This window comes from Spermophilus citellus, assembly GCF_964194105.1.
Source record: "Spermophilus citellus genome assembly, chromosome: 15".
NCBI lineage: Eukaryota > Metazoa > Chordata > Mammalia > Rodentia > Sciuridae > Spermophilus > Spermophilus citellus.
Window position 1 is genome coordinate 95024686 of NC_138195.1, and position 17825 is coordinate 95042510.

General features: G+C 48.5%; 1 protein-coding gene across 14 annotated transcripts in view; it reads right to left on the reverse strand.

Moving 5' to 3' along the window:
• EBF3 (EBF transcription factor 3) overlaps positions 1-17473 on the reverse strand; it is a 117396-nt gene extending 99923 nt beyond the window's left edge. For 3 of the 14 annotated variants that reach the window (XM_081267458.1, XM_081267455.1, XM_081267460.1), the window contains exons 1-6: positions 16654-17448; positions 16392-16548; positions 15963-16026; positions 15194-15249; positions 12159-12232; positions 10446-10514 (exon numbers count right to left, since the gene is read on the reverse strand). In XM_081267458.1, the coding sequence (XP_081123584.1) occupies positions 10446-10514; positions 12159-12232; positions 15194-15249; positions 15963-16026; positions 16392-16548; positions 16654-16787 (554 nt within the window). In that variant the 5' untranslated portion in view covers positions 16788-17448. Of the gene's footprint in view, positions 1-10445; positions 10515-12158; positions 12233-15193; positions 15250-15962; positions 16027-16391; positions 16549-16653 lie in introns of all 14 variants that reach the window. The other 11 variants (XM_081267457.1, XM_081267454.1, XM_081267459.1 and 8 more) reach the window with 8 other exon arrangements.
• Between the last annotated feature and the right edge of the window lie 352 nt (positions 17474-17825).

The window sequence follows — 17825 nt, forward strand, 5'->3', positions numbered from 1 at the left end:
TATGATGAGAAGGGAACAGTTAAGACATTGTTTCCTCTGCGGAGTCTTTTACGTTTAGTGGAGGCCGCTGGCAAATATTTTATTCAGGGCATTAGTAAAAGTTTCCACTCGTTAGAACATATCGCTACCATTTCCTTAAAAAAAAAAAAAAAAAAATCCTGTTCCCAGCTCTGATTTGTGAAAAACAGGGAATAAGAGTAAAGCCAGTAACGTCTCAAGGAATAAATCAAAACGTGATTAAAAAGACCGTAGCAGTTTTAAAATCACATGCCCTTGGCTTCCCTGCCTCTCGTTCCTGGGTCCCCTCCTCGCCTTACAGGAGGGATCTGCACTGCTGCATGGTCAACTCTGTTTGACCCCCTGCACACGCAATAAATTACCACAACACACAACTCCGAAACAATGTAAATTAGTTACTGCTTCAGTCTAATAAATGGGAACAAATGTGTTTGGGGCTGGAAAGGGGTTCTGGACGCTCTAATTGCAGGGAATGATTATAATGGGGTCTTAGGAAACAGGAGCAGGAGTCACCTGTCGTGACAAACGCCCGGCCCAGAAAACATGCTTCCAACAGCAGGACTTGCAGCCGCCAAGTCACAATTTCCCTTAAAGTTAAATCGACTTCTGTGCTTGCTTAATTCACCAGCACACATGAAAGAGGTACCTTTAAGACTATGTGTCATGATATTCTGAGCCAAAACGAGTATGTTTTCATCTTAAAGCTTTTTCTGGCCTTGTCACTGGTAAGCTATGCCCAGGAGAGGCCAGCCCTGCATCCAGGACGAGAACCCTGGAGACCCAGGGAAGGGGAAAGGAACGGTCATCAGGCAGGAGTGAGAGAGGGTAGGATCTGTTTCTGAGCCTCACAAGGGCACAGCTCTGGCTGGGGACCCTCGCAGGGTATGAACTTGCATAACTCATTATTTGTTCAAAGTAATGATCTTTGGGGAAAGGGCTGTTATATTTAGAACTCGCTTGTCAAATTTAATAAATGACAGTGACTGCCGTTTCCCCCCAAAAGCACTTTCCCAGGTCCTTGCACCTCTCCCTGGGGCCTCTGCTGGCCGGGGACCCACGGCAGCCCACGTCCCAGTAACTGATGGCTGCTGCCCAGTGGCCGGATCAGGCCACTGACCTCGGATGGTGGGGACAAGCAGCTCATCCAATTCAATCCCCCACTTGCTTGCCGACCCAATCTTCCTCATGTCAGAGGGCTTATCGCTTCATTGAGAACATGGAAGTGGACAGGGGAGCTCCCCTTGGCAGAATGTCCAATAACCAAATATCAAGGAAGAGAGGCCATGGGGCCACCCGTCCCAGCACACTGATCTGATTTACAAACCTTTCCTAATGTGAAACAAATGCTGTGGGTGCGAACTCACACTTAACCGTAAAAACCCTTGCATTACTCTGCCTCGTATTAAATACCACATATAACTCTCAGCAGGTTTTATGTTGTGTTTTACTGTCAGCAATGGCTAAGGCTGGCCTAACATTTTGTTTGGCAATTAGGAAAATTTGTAGTTTAATTTATTAAAGCAAAAAAGCCAACAACTACACTGAATGCTGAATTCATCCTGTTTTTATGCCATGGTGCAGCATTTTTGCCTTCCCGAAAATTTAATCATTCTCCTTTTATGGCCTGGGCTATTTAGATATTCTGAAATACTATTATTTAGGAAATAAACCCAATAGTAAGTGAAATTGAGTTGTACCACTTAAATAAGTTCACAGCGAAAAGTTAAGACACTTTGATCTTTTTGCAAAGGAGCTGCTTAAATGCAACAGAGGGCAGGCCAGAGGTGTGCACTTCCAAGAACCCCAAGAACCCCACAGACAGCTTCCTACATGAGAAGCTGCCCCTGTCAGGAACGAAGGCATTCGTGACAAAATGCCAAGACACCAAGAGACAGGAAAGATCTTGCCAGAAATCTTGGGAAAGGAAAACAAAACAAAACCCTGAAAGTCAAAAAAGTAGGAGGCCACAAAAGACACGGAGGAGACTTCAACGCGCACTGCTCAGTGACAGAGCCCGTCTGCAAAGTCCTCCACATAGGATGCCAACCACGGTCACCAGTAAAGAGACGGAGTTGACAAGGGCTCTGGAAGGGGTGGATGGATGCATAGTGGGGGAACTGAGGATCTAGGGCAGGGCTTTGTGTGTGACGCTGTGACGGTTGAGTCACATCACCAGGCCTCTATCAAAGCCCACAGGAAGAACAAGGCCCAGAGTGAGCTCTCATGTAACCATGGACTTTAGTTACTGGTAATGTATCAATATGGCTCAGTGGTAACTAATGTCCCACACCAACAAAAGATGTTCATGCTAGGGGGACTGAAGGTGGGGAGGAGGGCGGATAAGAGAGCTCTGTACCTTCTGCTCATTTTTCTGCCAACCTAAAACTGCTCTTGAAAATAAAGTCTATGAATTGGTCTTAAATGATTTTAAAAGCAAACATCTCTAACGCACATCCGATGCAGAGGACAACACTGCCAAGCGGGGACCATCTGCTTCTGTGTGGCCCCCAGTCCCTGTCCCCTCCACATCGCCCAGTCCTTCCTCTACAGGTAGGGCACATGGTTATGGACAAGGGCAACTTGGAGAAGACGCCTGCCTGAACCCACCAGCTTTTAGATGCATACCAGGCACATTCCCTGGCACCAAAGGTCTTTGAGAACTTAGAAGATGATCAAGGAGCAGTCTGTCCTCAAACAGGGCTGGCGACTGCCACCCTTGACCCCAATATCAAAACACCAAATTGGTTTCCTGAATGTCACTTAAAACAAAAGGAGCACCCTCTCCATTGGGCTATGAAGACCCTCCCCTGATAACAGAGTTTGGGGAAAGTGACCTTCTATGTAAGTCCTGTCCCCTGCCCAGGGTTGGGGTGATAGGCTTGGAGAAGACACACTGCCAACCCAGGGCTCATGCTGCCCGTCACCTGTTTATCTGCAGCCCCGTAACAGCCAGATCAGCAGGTCCGGACAACTTTCCATTTGGGTTAAAACCTCTAGCCAGGGTGACACGGTGAAGCTTCGTAAGAAACTCTTCTGGAGGCCTTACTTAAGACAGCAGGCCTCCAGGGTCAAGGCTGGTCTTCCCCTTGCAAACTCACCATCACAAGGGCAAATGCTTCGAGGGCCTTATCATTGCCAAAGTTTTGTTCATTTGTATTGCTTTAACATGGCGCCCTGCCCCCAGTGCTTTCTACTAAGAGAGAGGGACCGGGCAGCTACAGGCAGTGGGCGGGAGCAGGGGCGGGAGCAGGGGCGGAGGCTGGGGTGCGGCTGGGGCTGCCTGTCTGGGCAAAGGCTGCCTCCTCCCAGATGTGCAGCAGCTCCCTGGCCTTCCAGCAGAGACACGCTGGAGCCGACTCCTTCCGTTGGTGGGGCCTGGGCTCTGTGTCCTGCAACAACACCACACGAGCCCCTTCCTTTCCGCACATGGTAAACTCATTTCCTAGTGAATTACCGGGAAGGCGCAAAGTGTGGCCCCTCTGTACACAGAGGACGCAATCCATCCATGGGGCACTGCAGCCCACATGGACTGAGTATTTTCTGGCCAAGCAATGATCAGTAAAGGTGTTGCAGAGGGACAACATTTGCTGTGTTTTTAGAGGAAAGGGGACAAAAGTGATTCAAAAACAACTAAAACTAGAGTTTCCCTAGGCCCCGACACACGTAGCATTCTTCATCAAAATGTTGACAAATTTACAACACTTACTAGTTTGACAGATATGACTGGCTGTTTTCTGCGTAAATTGTTTCAAAAACAGTTTTCTCCAGCTTCTACAATTTAATGAATGCTAGCTACCCAAAAGACTAAAAAACTTACAATACAAAAAGTCCTTAACCCATAAAATTCCTCTGTTTATTTTTCTAAATGATAACCATATTTTTATTTTAAAGCATTAATAATACCAGCATAATGTCTCATTATACAGAGTTTTAACCACAAACATTTCTGGGAGATTTGTTACTAAGATAAACAAACAAGAGGAGCGTGTGTTCTGTTGGCGGCAGGAGGGGTTTCGTCTTTGAACGCTGAGCTCCAGAGCTTTGCCAAGCACAGGTTAAGCTCCCTGAGTTTTCACTTCCTGTACCCCTACTTGTCAATCACTTCCTGTCTGCAAGGACAACTTCCATCATTAGAGCTTGGAATCTCTCCCTCTTCCAACGTGCCTCCCACTGCCACTGTGAGTTTGAATCCTGATAAATTATTCACCATCTTTGAAAAGTAACCGAAAATTACAGCATCAACTTGAGCCACCTCTATCCAGCAAAGATCCCCCTCCTCCTGTGTGTCTCCTAAACGCCTCCACGAGGCCAGCTCCTCCAGCTTCCTCCGGCGTCATGAGAAGGCCTCTGGCCAGCCCCAATTATCTCCTGGTGCACAGAGCGTAATTACTCGCTTCCTGTAAGCATGCGTAGCAGAACTCCCGTTTGGATGGCTTTCCGTAAGGTAATCCAATGCATCCATGCCATCCTAACACAATTACAGGCACTGGCTCTATCTCCACTCTCCACCTGATAAGACTGCCGCAGAGGCGCGGGATGGTCTGCGTCAACTCCTCTCCTGGACTATAGCTTCTGACAGCCCTGCCTCCAGCCCCTCCCTCCACCCCTGCATGCTCCTAGTGGCCGCCTGCTGCTGCCGGCCCTGTGCAGGCAGCACCACAGAGCTTTCCCCTTGCAGGAGCCAAGCCGGGGAAGAGTGCTGCGGAAGTCATTGTGGGCCTGTGGCTTGTTTTCAAACCTGGCCCTGGACTGGTCTGGCCGTGGAGCCCCTACCAGGCCAGGCAGCCATGAATCTGCAGAGGTCCCCTCAGTGTAGGCCTGGTCGTGGCCCTGACCCTTGGCTCGCCCCAGCGCACCGGGCAGTGTGGCGTGCGTGAAGCACACTCATCTAGGGGTTATGGGCAGGAGCAGACGCACAAAGTGGGCACTGTTCGTGGTACCTCCCTATTTAAATGAAAGCATGTCGTTGTGACTCAATAAAACTGCTCTTCCTTTTCTGTTTATTTTCAGAAGTTTATGAAAAAAAAAAATGTCTGAAGGATGAATGAGCGCAGTGAACTTTTTGCCTCTCTGCACTGGTGTGCCAGGGAATGAAACGGCCATTCACACCTGAGCCCGGCGGAGCCAAGTGGGGCCTGTGCCAGCCAGAATCAGATTCTTTGTAGCCACGTCCATTCATCCAAAGTGTGCTTCAAAATTGCCAAATTTCTAGCCAACATTTTCCCTTCTCTGAAGTCCCCGTGTATTAAAACAGACCCAGAACCAAAGAATGTCTCGAATGCACAGCCAGGGCCAAGGGAGACTTGAGGATCCCAAGGCCTATTTGGTGATAATTACATTCACATCTTTAAGAAAACTGAGAAGGAAAAATTAACACCAAACTATACTGTTTTCATTGCATTATGCAGATGAAACGACAAGTTGTCATTTAAGAAGTTAATAAACAGTCTCCGTTTTGCAGGTTGTCCAAATGCTACTGAATAGAAAACCTTGGATCCCTAAATGATGTGTAATTAAAATTATTTTTAAAATCCTCCTTGACAGGCCGAGGCTTAGCCAAAATGTAAATGACATTAAAGAAGACAATGAATTTAATTTTATTTAATGTCCCTTTTTGCAGATCCTCATTTACATAGCATTTTTAACAAAAGCGTTGACCTTATAAATGCTGGCATTTGTACAGCTTCTGCGGAGTTGGATTTAATCACGCTCGTGCAAAGCCATGAGGGAGGAAGCTTTAAGTTCTCTGCTTGGAGATGGAGTAGGAATAAAAACATTGGGACTGGTCAAATGTTTATCCTCCCCGCTTCTGAAAACAACCTGACAAGAAGATGTAAAGGGCGAGGGAATAACCCGGTGCTGTTTGTAAGGCTTGGTAATAATCATACATAATCGTTTGGAAATATAGCTAATAAAAAATATAATGAGTGTTCAGCAAAATCGGCATTAGGCCCAAATTACATGATATTAATACTTGAACAGGTGCAGAAAGGCGCTTTAAATGAGGTAAATGAATAAAATGTCCCAGAGCACAACTGTGTGTGCTGACAAAAAGTCAATCCCATGAATAATTCAGCGAGCGGGACTGCCAGCAAAGGTCGGCTCTCTTTGACCTTTGTGACAGGAAGTGAAAGGAAACACTGTTGACTAAAAAAAAAAAGAGAGAGAGAGAGAGAGCGAGAGAGAGAGCGCGAGAGAGACAGAGAAACAGAGAGAGAGAGAAAGAAAAAAGAGAGAAAAAGAAAACCTCCGATTGGTCCTGGGCTACCGTTCTGCAACCACTTTAAAGGTGTAAACTTAAAACGCACAAATGAATCAAAGTAAGGCTTTGGAGGGCTGGGCGGGGGGGAGCAGAGAGTTAGACCGCTGGTAGTTAGGGCCTCTACCAAAGACAATGTGAAATCACAGACAATGAAAGGTTAAGCAAATAATATTTTTCTACATCCCAACGTCAATTATGTATAAAAATCTGAGGTCAGCTGCAAAGTATTTTCAGAGCCCATGGGGTTGAAATTCTGTAACAGCTGTTAAATATGACAAAACTTCGCACCACCACCACCACCACCCCCTCCAAAAAAGAAAAAGTAAAGCTATTCCAAACTCTGTATGAAGGAAAATGGGATAAACAGATGTCTGGCTTCCACACAGGAAAGCAGGGCAGACTTGGAATGATGAGTCTCCCAAACTCCATAGACAAATGCCAGATTCACTGGGGAGGGGGCACTGCTTGCTGCAGAGATGCCAGCGAGCAGGGTGCCAGAGACGGTGCCATCTGGAACCGCCCTGCCAAGCCTGCTCCCCACGCTGCATGCGGCCCACTGTGTGGGCCAGCCGTGTGGGCAGCCACATTGCCCTGCTTCTGCGCCCCCCCAGTCGGCTGCAACAGTTGGACCCTGCCCTCCCACCCCCCCCCCCCAGGCCAAGCAAGGAAGGGAAGGGTAAAGAGGATAAGCCTTCCTGGGCATTTCCAGAGCTCCCAAGGAAACAGACCGGGATGGCACAGGCGAATGATGTGGGCCCTAGTGTGGTTTTGGTTTAGCAGCTACGCCGACATCCTGTAATCATTTGCAGCCCTTGGAATGTACGGGTGAAACAGGAGAGATTTATCTGCTCATAGCTGGGATATGTGGACAATGGGTGTTCCTAATGAAGACCATCTGCTTTTGTGTTTTCCCAGAAAACATTATTCCATGAGGAAAATGATACTCCCGCCCTTTCCAGCAATACCATAAAAATCCATGCATGTATATGTGCATGTGTATACTTACATGCATGCACAGGCACACATGTGGGTGAATGCGCGAGGCCATGCATGGGTACAAGCATGCCCTCTCCTTCCTGCAGCGGGCTCTCTGCAGGTCAACACAATCCACATGGACACTGGTTCCTGAGTCATCTCTTTACGGACTGCACCTCTTCCTTTACCATGCCATGTTTCTCCTCGGCTCCATAAGTTGCTATATTATTTTAAATACACTGCAGTATAATTATATCCATGGAGCTATAAAAATTGTTTCTCTAGCCGTGTTTTATGGGGAAGAAAACGGTTAACATAAGCAAAACCTTCACAATAAATGAAAAGGGCTTTGGAATGGGAAACATCCTGTTTCCCCCTTTTTTACTCTAAAGGGTCTTCCATGCCATTTATAAGTATTTAATGCTCCTGGAAGATAACTAGACTAAATTGTGTAATTAATTGATTTAAGGAATCAGGGTCTATAGAATGTGATCACCCTGCCAGAGCGGGGAGCGCACATCTCTGTCCTCATAACACAGAAAAGCAGTCTCCACACGCAAAAGAGGCTTGGAGTGGGTTGGAACAAATGTGGGGCCATTGATCTCAATTCAGGTTGGAATTATTGGTTTATATCCTCAGGACAAATATGCCTTATCTGGTCAGGACCTGCTAAATGTATCCAAAGGCCACAAGGAGCCAGCGAAGCGCATTGTATATAATTCTTTTTTAAGCCAACTAACCAAGTGACGACACGGCTGGTGGAGACCTGTAATCTGACTCACCAATCTGATGGGACATTTTATTCTGCAATACTCAAGAGGAAACACAGGCTAGAAACTCAACATAAGCAACTAATTTTCAGAGGCAACACACGCCCCACAGAAATGATTGTCATTATGAAATCGAAACGCATCTCAGTTGTGAAAGACCACATCGCTCCAAAGAGATTCCCCTCCTATAGGTGTTTTTCTTTCTCTGATTAACACAACTTGCCCTAGTGAACACTAAATTCATTTTTTCTCCTAGAAATATGCCTTAAGCTGGAGACAGTGCCAATGCCACAATCATTTCACAGAGGTTTCAGCAAGCAGCAAAATGCTAATAGTATTTTGTCGTTGTAAATGACAGCTCTCTTAAGAATGTTAAAAATGTACACTGTCTTTGTCATTACATAAAACTATTCTTACCTTAAAAATCCCTAACATGGAAGGTGATTAAAAATCCTATAAAATTGTCATATCTTTGAATTTAGAAGCAGAGCAGATTTTCCATCAATAATTAAGACCTCCAAAGCATTTATGCCAAACATAAATGGAGCTTCAATCCTCCTTATTCAAATAAACATGGTAAACCCATTAACCAAATGTTTTTACATTTTCCCCTCCTCTCATGCTTCTAGAATATCAAATTATCACACACTTCTCTTAGGCTATAGAGGTATGAGTAACCTCAGCACACACTCTAATTAACCAGATATAAGAGAGCATGCCCTCAGACACGAAGAATAAATTTTGTGTATCTGGAGGAGACACTTCCCATCATGTGATAAAAACTGAGTTCGAAGAGTTACTCAGTATCAATCAGTCAACAAATGATTGAATGTTGCATAAATCCAAAATGATCTTGGAGGGAAAACATAGCATCCAAAATGTGAGTCGAATCAACATGGCCACTTCATTATTACAGCATGCTAAAAGTCTCATGACGTAAAAACAAATCATCTTTTCAAATTTATAAATCCCACTCAGAAGATGAAACACTTTCACAATCCTGCAAAGCTAACATGTGCTGCCTTTCCAAGCATCTTCTACTCAGACAAGACTCCCACAGCTACTCAAACCCGTTAGCCAATCCAAAAAATAAAATCAGTTCAGTCACAAGACAACCACCTAAGGCTGTATGATTTCCATAGCCACAACACTGACAACAAATGTAATTATATTGATTTTAGTAGTTTGAGTTCTATAAAGTGTTGAACTTGTTCTCAACTGCCTGAGTGACGGCCACAACTGGTCAACCCTATTTGATTACTAATAAGAGAGCTGTCCCTTCTGTCAGATACCCAACACTCTCCACTAAGCAAACCGGGATTTCAGCTAGTTAAACATTAGCATTGCTCTCCACTGGTGCCACATATTTCTTTAGGCTTAACTCATGGAGTTTTCCGGGCTTAATTTTTCAGACACTGGACAGCAAAGTTCATGATCAAAAGATAACTTTGTAATGAAAACTGCTGAAATTCAACCCCTCTTCAAAACAGTCTAAACCTCTACTTCACAAAACTGGTGTCATATGTACACATCCAACATTTATTCGATTTGGGTACCAGTTTCAAAATCTGCAGTCAATCACACACCGGGCCTTGGCTGCTCCCCATCATTGGGAAGAAAGAAATCTCTCCTCCTCAGAGCGATCTGGGTGAGTGTGGAGGGGAGGGTGGTGGTGTTTTTGTTGTTTCAACCACAGCCATGCCAAAGCACATTAGCACTATTAGGACTGATGATTGGTATCTTAAAATGATGCCACGTTACCCAAGGAACATGATAGATAGCAAGACGAGGAGCAGCAAACGTAAGGAATGCATACAACTAATCTAGTTATGGAAATTAATGTTGGAAAATGTAACCAGCATGTGTAATTAGTTTCAATTATAACAACTTTGGTTTGTTAGTTACATATTTGCTACTTGACATAAAACGACAGCCACAATTGGAAAAAAATTAGGAGACATTTTGCAACTAATTGAGAGCAGATTAAATTCATTCTACCACTGGGCGACAATTACAAGAGCAACACCACCCAAGTTTCAACTTCAACTACCATCCGAGATAAAAATAATGCAAAAATGAAATACTTGTTAACAAATTAGCAGAAAGCATTTTATGACATATCTCTGGGTTTAAAGCCAGAAGCTCTCTAGGCATAAAGTGCTCCTCACAGTGAGAGCAGTGGCAGATGAAACTGCTTCCCTTGACAACTCGCAAGCAATTACTGAATCCCCACAGAGCGAGCCACCAGGTTTCCAAGTCAACCCACCTGTGCATGATAACACACGCGGACAACAAACCATGCAAGGCACAAGATGAGCTCAACACCAGCCTCAAAAATATGGAGCAACTGGAAACCGAGCAAGGCACGGGTTTTGTCGTTGCTGCAGTTTTGTTTTGAAAAATAAAGAAGTCATCCTTACCTGTCAATGATTACAGGGTCTGAGGGCGTTTCGTTTCTATTGCCACAACTTTTCTTGTCACAGCACCGGCTGTGGAGCAATTGTAAACAGTGGTTTTAATATGCATTCCATCCTCCTTTGGTGCCCAGCTTATGGGGTGGGGGGGGTTGTTTTGTTGTTGTTGTTTTTTTTTTTTTTTTTTTTTTGAAGTCTGACAATGAAGCGGTAGGAGTCAGGAAAATAGTTATCCAACTAAGGCAGCTTGACAAATTTAAACCTAGTGAGCTCCCATGTTCTTCAGCAAAACTTAAGGTGTAACTTTCTGCCGAAGGAGCAAAGTTGACCATATCTGTTAACACTAGGAGGGCAACCAGAGCTTCTATATAAATTGTGATGCTAAAATATGGGAAACATGTTGTTGGTGTTTGTCTTTGCAATGAACTGAGGAGAAGGGAAGGCAGGAGGCTTGGGAATAACTTTTCACAGCTTCAGCTTTTGTTTACCTCTAATTGTCAAGCTGTTATTTCTGGAAAAGATGCAAGATGCCACCTTCAACCAATATTTCTTTTGGGCATTTATTAATTATAACCACAAAAGCATGCATCAATCTATCACAAACTTCTATTGTTCCTTCTTTAAGCCTACCTTAACTCTATTATTGAAACTTTAATTAAAGCAGAAATGAAACAAAAATGTTATGCTTCTTGCATTTTAAAAAAGCATACTTGTATAATGGTTACATGTCTAAATTAGCTAAATTAACACCATATGGTAGGCAAAGTATATAAAGCCTTTTAAAGCTGACAGCTAAAGTGATTAAAGAAAGTCTACAGTCTTCCACTTAGAGCTTAAATCACATCTGTGCGCTTTCTATGTTAATTGCAGTACATGCAGAAGTGGATAATAAAGAAATTCCACTTTATTGGTTGTAATTTATATTTATTACCTGATATGAGAAAAAGTCAGCTTTTGTATATTAGTGCTGTAACAATATGTCTGCTCAGAAATGGCATTTAGGCAATAGGCGTCATAGCCAAGCAGAGTATGCCCCTCAGAGTACGGGGCCTGCTACTGTAGGCTGGGAGCCTGAAAAGCATTTCCTTATTATTCCTTGCAACTATATTTCACATGCCACACATACAAAGTCAATGATGCATTTTTATTTGCCATGTAGGGGTGAAACTCTTGTGGTAGTTAGAAAAAAACAGGTGGGAAATTGCTCTTCTGACAGAGATCTCAAGTAACGCTCGCTATCTAACAACAATATGAACGATGCATCGCTGCTCTGGGGAAGAGGTTAACTGACAGAATCACAATCCAATTCTCACATACACGAGCTCTATAATAAGTACAAAAGAGTTTCCTTTTTATCAATAACAGACAATTGTATTTCTCAGGATGCAAGCTTCTGAGAAGGGAGTAGTCAAATGATTACCAGTGATCTCTGACTTCTCCGGCACAAGGACAGATGCATCCCCAGGACCTGTTTTCATTTTTGACTACATTGCTGCGACACGGCCAACATATTAATCCGCTCTGCTGAGCAGCCGGTCGGTTCATCGTCATCACTAGGGGGAAAACGAGGCCGGGCTCCTTGGTGGCCGGGCGTGTGGCCTCTGGCCGATTACATTTCAATCGATGCCCTTCCCGAAGCTGGGCGGGGTGGCGGCGCCTGGACGCGGCGTCCTTGGTAGACACAGCTGGCGCCGGACCCGCCCGCCGCCCTTGGCTCACCTGCACATGATCTCGTGGGTCAGCAGCACGCGACACATCTCTGGGTTCTTGTCCTGGCCCTCATAGACGATGGCCTGCGCGGGGGACAGAAAGAAACCGGGGTTAGGCAGCGCCCCGGGCATTGCAGGCCTCGCGGGCGGCAGGTGCACGGCCAGCGATGGGAGGCGTCGCGGTCCACCAAGCCTCCTCCCCACCCGCCACTCCAGAAGTGGAGCCAGGCCCCGGCGGCCTCGCTCTGCCCGCCTCCCGACCTCCTTCCTCCGGCTGTGCGCCGGGCCTGCGCCGGGCCTCGGCTCGGGAGGGCCTCCGGGAGGGGAGTGCAGAGACTGCTGAGGCCCCGGAGCAGGAGGCTAGGCGTGCGGGCACGGACCCGCGCGGGGCCCTTTGGGTGTTCGTGTTGCCGCCGCCGCCAGGCCGCGTCCTCGGGCCATTGTCTGCACCGAGTTTCAATCTGCATGTTGGAAGAAGCCCGTAAGAATCTGCTGCAACTAAAGACGCGAAGAGGTCTACTGGGCTCAGGGGCAGTTCGCCTCGCGCGGAGAGCCGCGCGGGTTCTGCCTTGCGCGCTCCTCGGACTCGGACCAGGCAGGAGCGGTCAGCTCCCGCGCCGGCCGCTCTCAGACCCCGCCGCCCCCGAGACCGCCGGTGGCGGCAACGGCCTGGGCTGTGCACCCTGGGCGTCTGGCCCCGGGGAGGCAGGACCCAGCCGCCGCACGTGGTCGAGCGGTGCTGGGCGTAGCCGGCGCCCCGCAGGAGGGCCCGAGCCCCGGGCGTCCCAGCCTGCGCGGCCACGTGCTCCTCGCCGGTTGATATTTGGAAAGAAAGTGCTAATGGCCAATCTGGTGTTTATTTTGAAACTGCTAACAATGATTTTTCTCGGGTAAAAAGGCAGTGTCTGCGCGCACGCTCGGGTGGGTTTTGAGCAGAGGCTGCGCCAGATGGTGCAAAGCCCTAGGTGCGCTCACGGCGGCGCCCAGCCCGGCTCCGCCGCCGGAACCCTGCCCGGCCGCCCGCGCCGTCACCCGCCCGGCCGGGCTTCCACTCACCGCCTCCCTGAGAGAAAAGGCTACTGAAGGAGGGGAGGAGGAGGGAGCTACAAGTTCCGGCAGAAAATTCCACGAAAGGGTTTGGGTTGCCCTCTCTCTGTTCCCTCCCTCCCCCTGGAAATTATCTGGAAATTACTTCCAACCTCTTCCCGCACTCGGACACTCTCCTCGCTACCAAGCGGACAAAGCCCTTTCTGGAGGTCGCCCAGGGCGACCCTCCTGGGAAGAGGGTGATGCTGGAGCCCCACTCCCCCAGACTCGAGTCGGACCCGCTCGGGACCAAAGAAGTGATGGGTGTCACCGCAGGCCAACGAGCCGCCTGGGGCTGCAGGGCGGTGGGTACCAGCACTTCTGTGAGAATGGCTTGTCCTTCGATGGATCCCTGTATTTATATTTGATTTATTTTTTATTTTGTAGCACAAACAGAAATCCATAAACTGTCGGTTCAGCGCCATTGACTCTTTGATCAGTTACTGGGCTATTTCTTTCCTCTCCCCCCCACCATCCCCGTCAGTGAGAGGAGATTAAATGCCTTTATTTTCTGCACTGTTTATACTGCAAAGGTACAAGGCTAAATGAACAATAAAAATGTACTCTAAATGAAGCCTCTCGTCCTCTATGCGACAGCAGAGAAACTTAGCACTGCCTACAGAAACCTTCTAATTAGACTACAGCGATCTCCGAAAACATTCAGCCCTAAATACAAAGGAAATAAAAGCAGCATGCCAAACAGCAGCCGAGTTCCAGGGGCTTCTCTGAATCCAGTGAAATAATCACCGAAGGGCACACCAAGCGTCTTTGTCAGAAAGCTAGGGTTTACCTGTCAGATCTGTTTTACTCTAAGAGAAAACCATACTGCTTTACTACTGCAGACATTAAAATCCTACACCCTAGCTGGCTAGGTAAAGACAAACTTTTAAGGGGGAAAAATGCACAAACTAGTTGCATTAAAAGGGAGGGAGGCATGTGTCAGGCTGCAGGAAGCACCAAGGGGCTCAGTTCTACTTGGCTCACAATTCTTAAAGTTAGCATCAGAAATGAAGAAACCACTTTCACTTCTAAGCATGAAACCCAGCTTGCAAGTATATTTTAATCTTTGCCTAGTGAATTTAATTTATGCATTAGACCTGCCTCGGCAACACTCTATTTTAAGAAAATGGGGGGGGGGGATATCTTTAAAACAAAACAACATGCCACCCAGCACAAAACCAGCAGCCAGAGACTGCACAATGTCAAAAAGCAATGAAGCGCTTTTCTGCACTTAATCACATTACTGATAGCCAATAGTTATCATCGGAAAAGTTGACCAAGACAGGTTAAATAATTTAATAAGGAACTGCTTGTAATTATGTTATTTACAAGGTATGACAGAGGGTGGGAGAGGGAGCAGAGCAGTGGATGGGTTTGAGTGACCCCTGGAGCTCAGAGTTTGAATTATGGAGATGGGGGGCTGAGAGGTGAAGATGGGCTAGAGGAGAACAAGGTGACTTTTCACCCCAACACATTTAACTTTTAAATCTAAATAAAGGTCTCGTGTTACTAGACCATCACACTGGAAAAGAGAAAAAAAAAATGAACTAATCAAGCCCAACTTGATAGGCTTTGGAAAGGAGTTAGTTGCCTTTGTTAGAAGGGGAAAAAAAAATCAATGAAATGATTCCAAGCAGAGACAGAAACATTTAAAAATAAACAAGGGGGGAGATCCTGAATTTTTTCTGTCAAATATTAATTACCATAATAAATTAAGACAGCATTTGATTCCAATCGCAAGCCATTTAATAAAGCATATATGTCCTGTTCTAATGACAACATAAACTATTTCACCAATCGCTTCATTTATTCCAATAAATATGGAATTCTCATTAGCTTGTCAGGGAAGCTAAATGAAAAACAAATGCAGGAGATCCACTTGTCAGTCTTCTCTCTCTGAACCCCAGGATAACCCCAGCTCAGCAAGGAAACCAAGTGCAGAGGCATAAACTTTCTCACCTGTTTGGTCATTGAATCTATGAGGCGAACATACAGATCCTGCTCTGTTCTGACTCCTGCAAAAAACAGAGACAAATTCTCAACAGGATTTTAGTGCTGCACCTCGGGGAAGGACAGCCAGGCCACAGGAAGTTGGTGCCTCAGGACTGCTGCTCCTGATGCAGCAAAACTTAAGCAATCCCTTCAAGAGGGAGAAAGAGAACTCTAATCACATCTTACAGAATATTTTTTTTCCCTTTTCTTAATTTAGAACCTTAGGACTCTTAGGGTTTGCATTTGAAGGGGCAAGAAATTTGCCTAGTGGAAAACAGGCCTACTTGTCCCAACGGTGGGCCCATGTGGTCATTTATTTTTAGAAAAAAAGAAAGCACCCAATGGATACTGAGAGTCCAAACTCTGTGGAATGCCTCTGGATGATTTTTTAAAGCTGTGCGCAGGAAGTAAGTTATGGTCGGTCTATGTAGCTGCCCTATCCCAATAATTAACATTAATTTGCAAAATTGAAAAAAGTCACTTAAAAGTGATGTTCTGCTGGAGCCCATATCGATCCCCTTTTTACTTTCTACTTCAAGCCCCACCGGTTAATCATGTGAAGTGCCATCGACTTATCGATCGTTTATGTTTTGTTTTCCTTCTATGCCATGAGAAGACTTCGTGTTTACATCCATGTCATTTTAATCTCAAAATCTTTATGTCCTGTAACCATCGCGGGAAGGGAGATCCAGCGCGCAGGGGCGGAGAGGGCGGGAAGCAGGCAGCGGGTACTCACCGTTACTGTATAGTAGCTGGAGCTTATAGTGGATACCGTTGTTGGTTTTCTCGTTGTTTGGCTCCTAAAAGCAATGATAAACAATTGCATTTAGTGTGGTGGTGTCAGGCGCCGCCACCGCGCTAGGTCCCCCTCCACGACCAAGGCCCCTCGGCCTCACACAGGGCGGGCAGGATTCCTCGCTCGGAGCAGTGCCGTGATGTCACTTTCCTGCTGGAAGCCCTGCGTTCTCCTCGCCCGGAGTGAGTCCGAGGGCGCAGAGAAGTTGCCCGGCCCTCAGTGGGGCCCGGGCGGCTACACGTGGCGCCAGCGGCGGGGTCGCCGGGCGGAGCGGTCCCACCGCCGAGGGGGCACTCCGGACCGCGCGCAGGCACAGCCTGCCTCCCACTTCTAGAGAGAGGGAGGGTGTGAGCCTATGCGTGCACTTACTTTCTCTTTCTCCACAAAGTCCACAAAAGCGGTTCTTTCAATCTCCACCGGCTGCCCCTGCCTGTCGTAGAGCGCCAGCACGAAGTGGAAGAAATTGGATTTCCGGAGGTTGGAAGGCGGCTGCTTCTCGAAGTGCGCCCGCGCCAGCCCCACGCCGCTGGGGGAGGAAAGAGACAGCGGCCCGGTGAGGAGCGCGGCGCCGGCCGGCTGCGGGGGCCGGGTCGGGCCGGGGCCGGGGCGCGCGGTGGCGGCCGGTACGTACCTCTGGGCTGCCGTGTTGGCGTCCACCACGCCCGCCGTGTGCATCCAGGAGCGCACCGGGTTCATTCCGCTGCCCAGCGGCTCCTCCTTCATGGTCGTCCCCCCGCGCGGAATATTCTCCTGAATCCCAAACATGAAAACTGCTGGCGGCGGCCGCCGCTCCCGGCCGAAAGCGCTTCCGCGGTCGGCGGCGCTCGGGGCGCGGCGGCAGGCGGCTGCCCTGGCCGCCCTCGCCCTGCTCGGCGCCTGCGGTCCGGCCCGCCGCCGGCTTCAGCCCGTCCCGGGCAGCCGCGACATACACCAGCGGCCGGACGCTCCGGACGGCCGGGGACACGGAGGTGGCTACACCGGCGGCGGAGGCGCGGCGCTTCGGCGGAGCAGGACGCGGTGGCCGCGGCGGCGGTTGTTGTTGTTGTTGTTTGCAGGCGCGCTCAACGTGGTGTCATCCTAGCCAGGCGGCGTCCGCGGCTGCAGGACACTGCGGGATCGCCCGCTTCTGGCGCGGCCCGGCTGCTCCAAAGACAAATAAACGGGGCAGTGAGTGCCGCGGCGCAGTCCCGGGCGCAGGCGGGGCGCGGCGGGGCCTGGAGCGGCGCGCGCAGCGGACGGAGGCGCACAAAACTCAGCCCTCTCTCCCCGAGGAATGGACCCTTTCCCGGGAGCCAAAACTCGAAGCCCCCGGGAGCGGCGCTGTCAGAGGGTGACGTCGGGGGGCGGCGCTTGCGCCATATATGGGAGCGGCCGCCCCTCGCCGCGCCCCTCGCCGCCGCCGCCGCCGCGCTCGCCGACTGACTGCCTGACGGCGCCGCGAGCCGGCCCGAGCCCAGCGAGCCCCGCGAGCCCTGCCGCCGCCGAGCGCCACCGAGCGCCACCGAGTGCCGCCGCTGCCTCCCCCGGCCACGCGCCGCAGCTCCTCGAGCCCAGCTGCAGCCAAGGAAGTTACTACTCGCCCAAATAAATCTTGAAAAGAAACAAACGCAGTCAGCGCACAATTGCAGCTTAGCCCCCTAATACCTCCCCGCAAAACCTGCCACACAGTCAAAAACACCCTGGGCCAGAGCGGGGAGGCGCCCCAAGTTGCCCGAATGCATGCAATAAATGCAAGATAGAAGCTCGCCCTGGGGGGTCCCAAAGGGAAAAAACGCGGAGAGGCTGGTCGACCGCGGGAGGGTA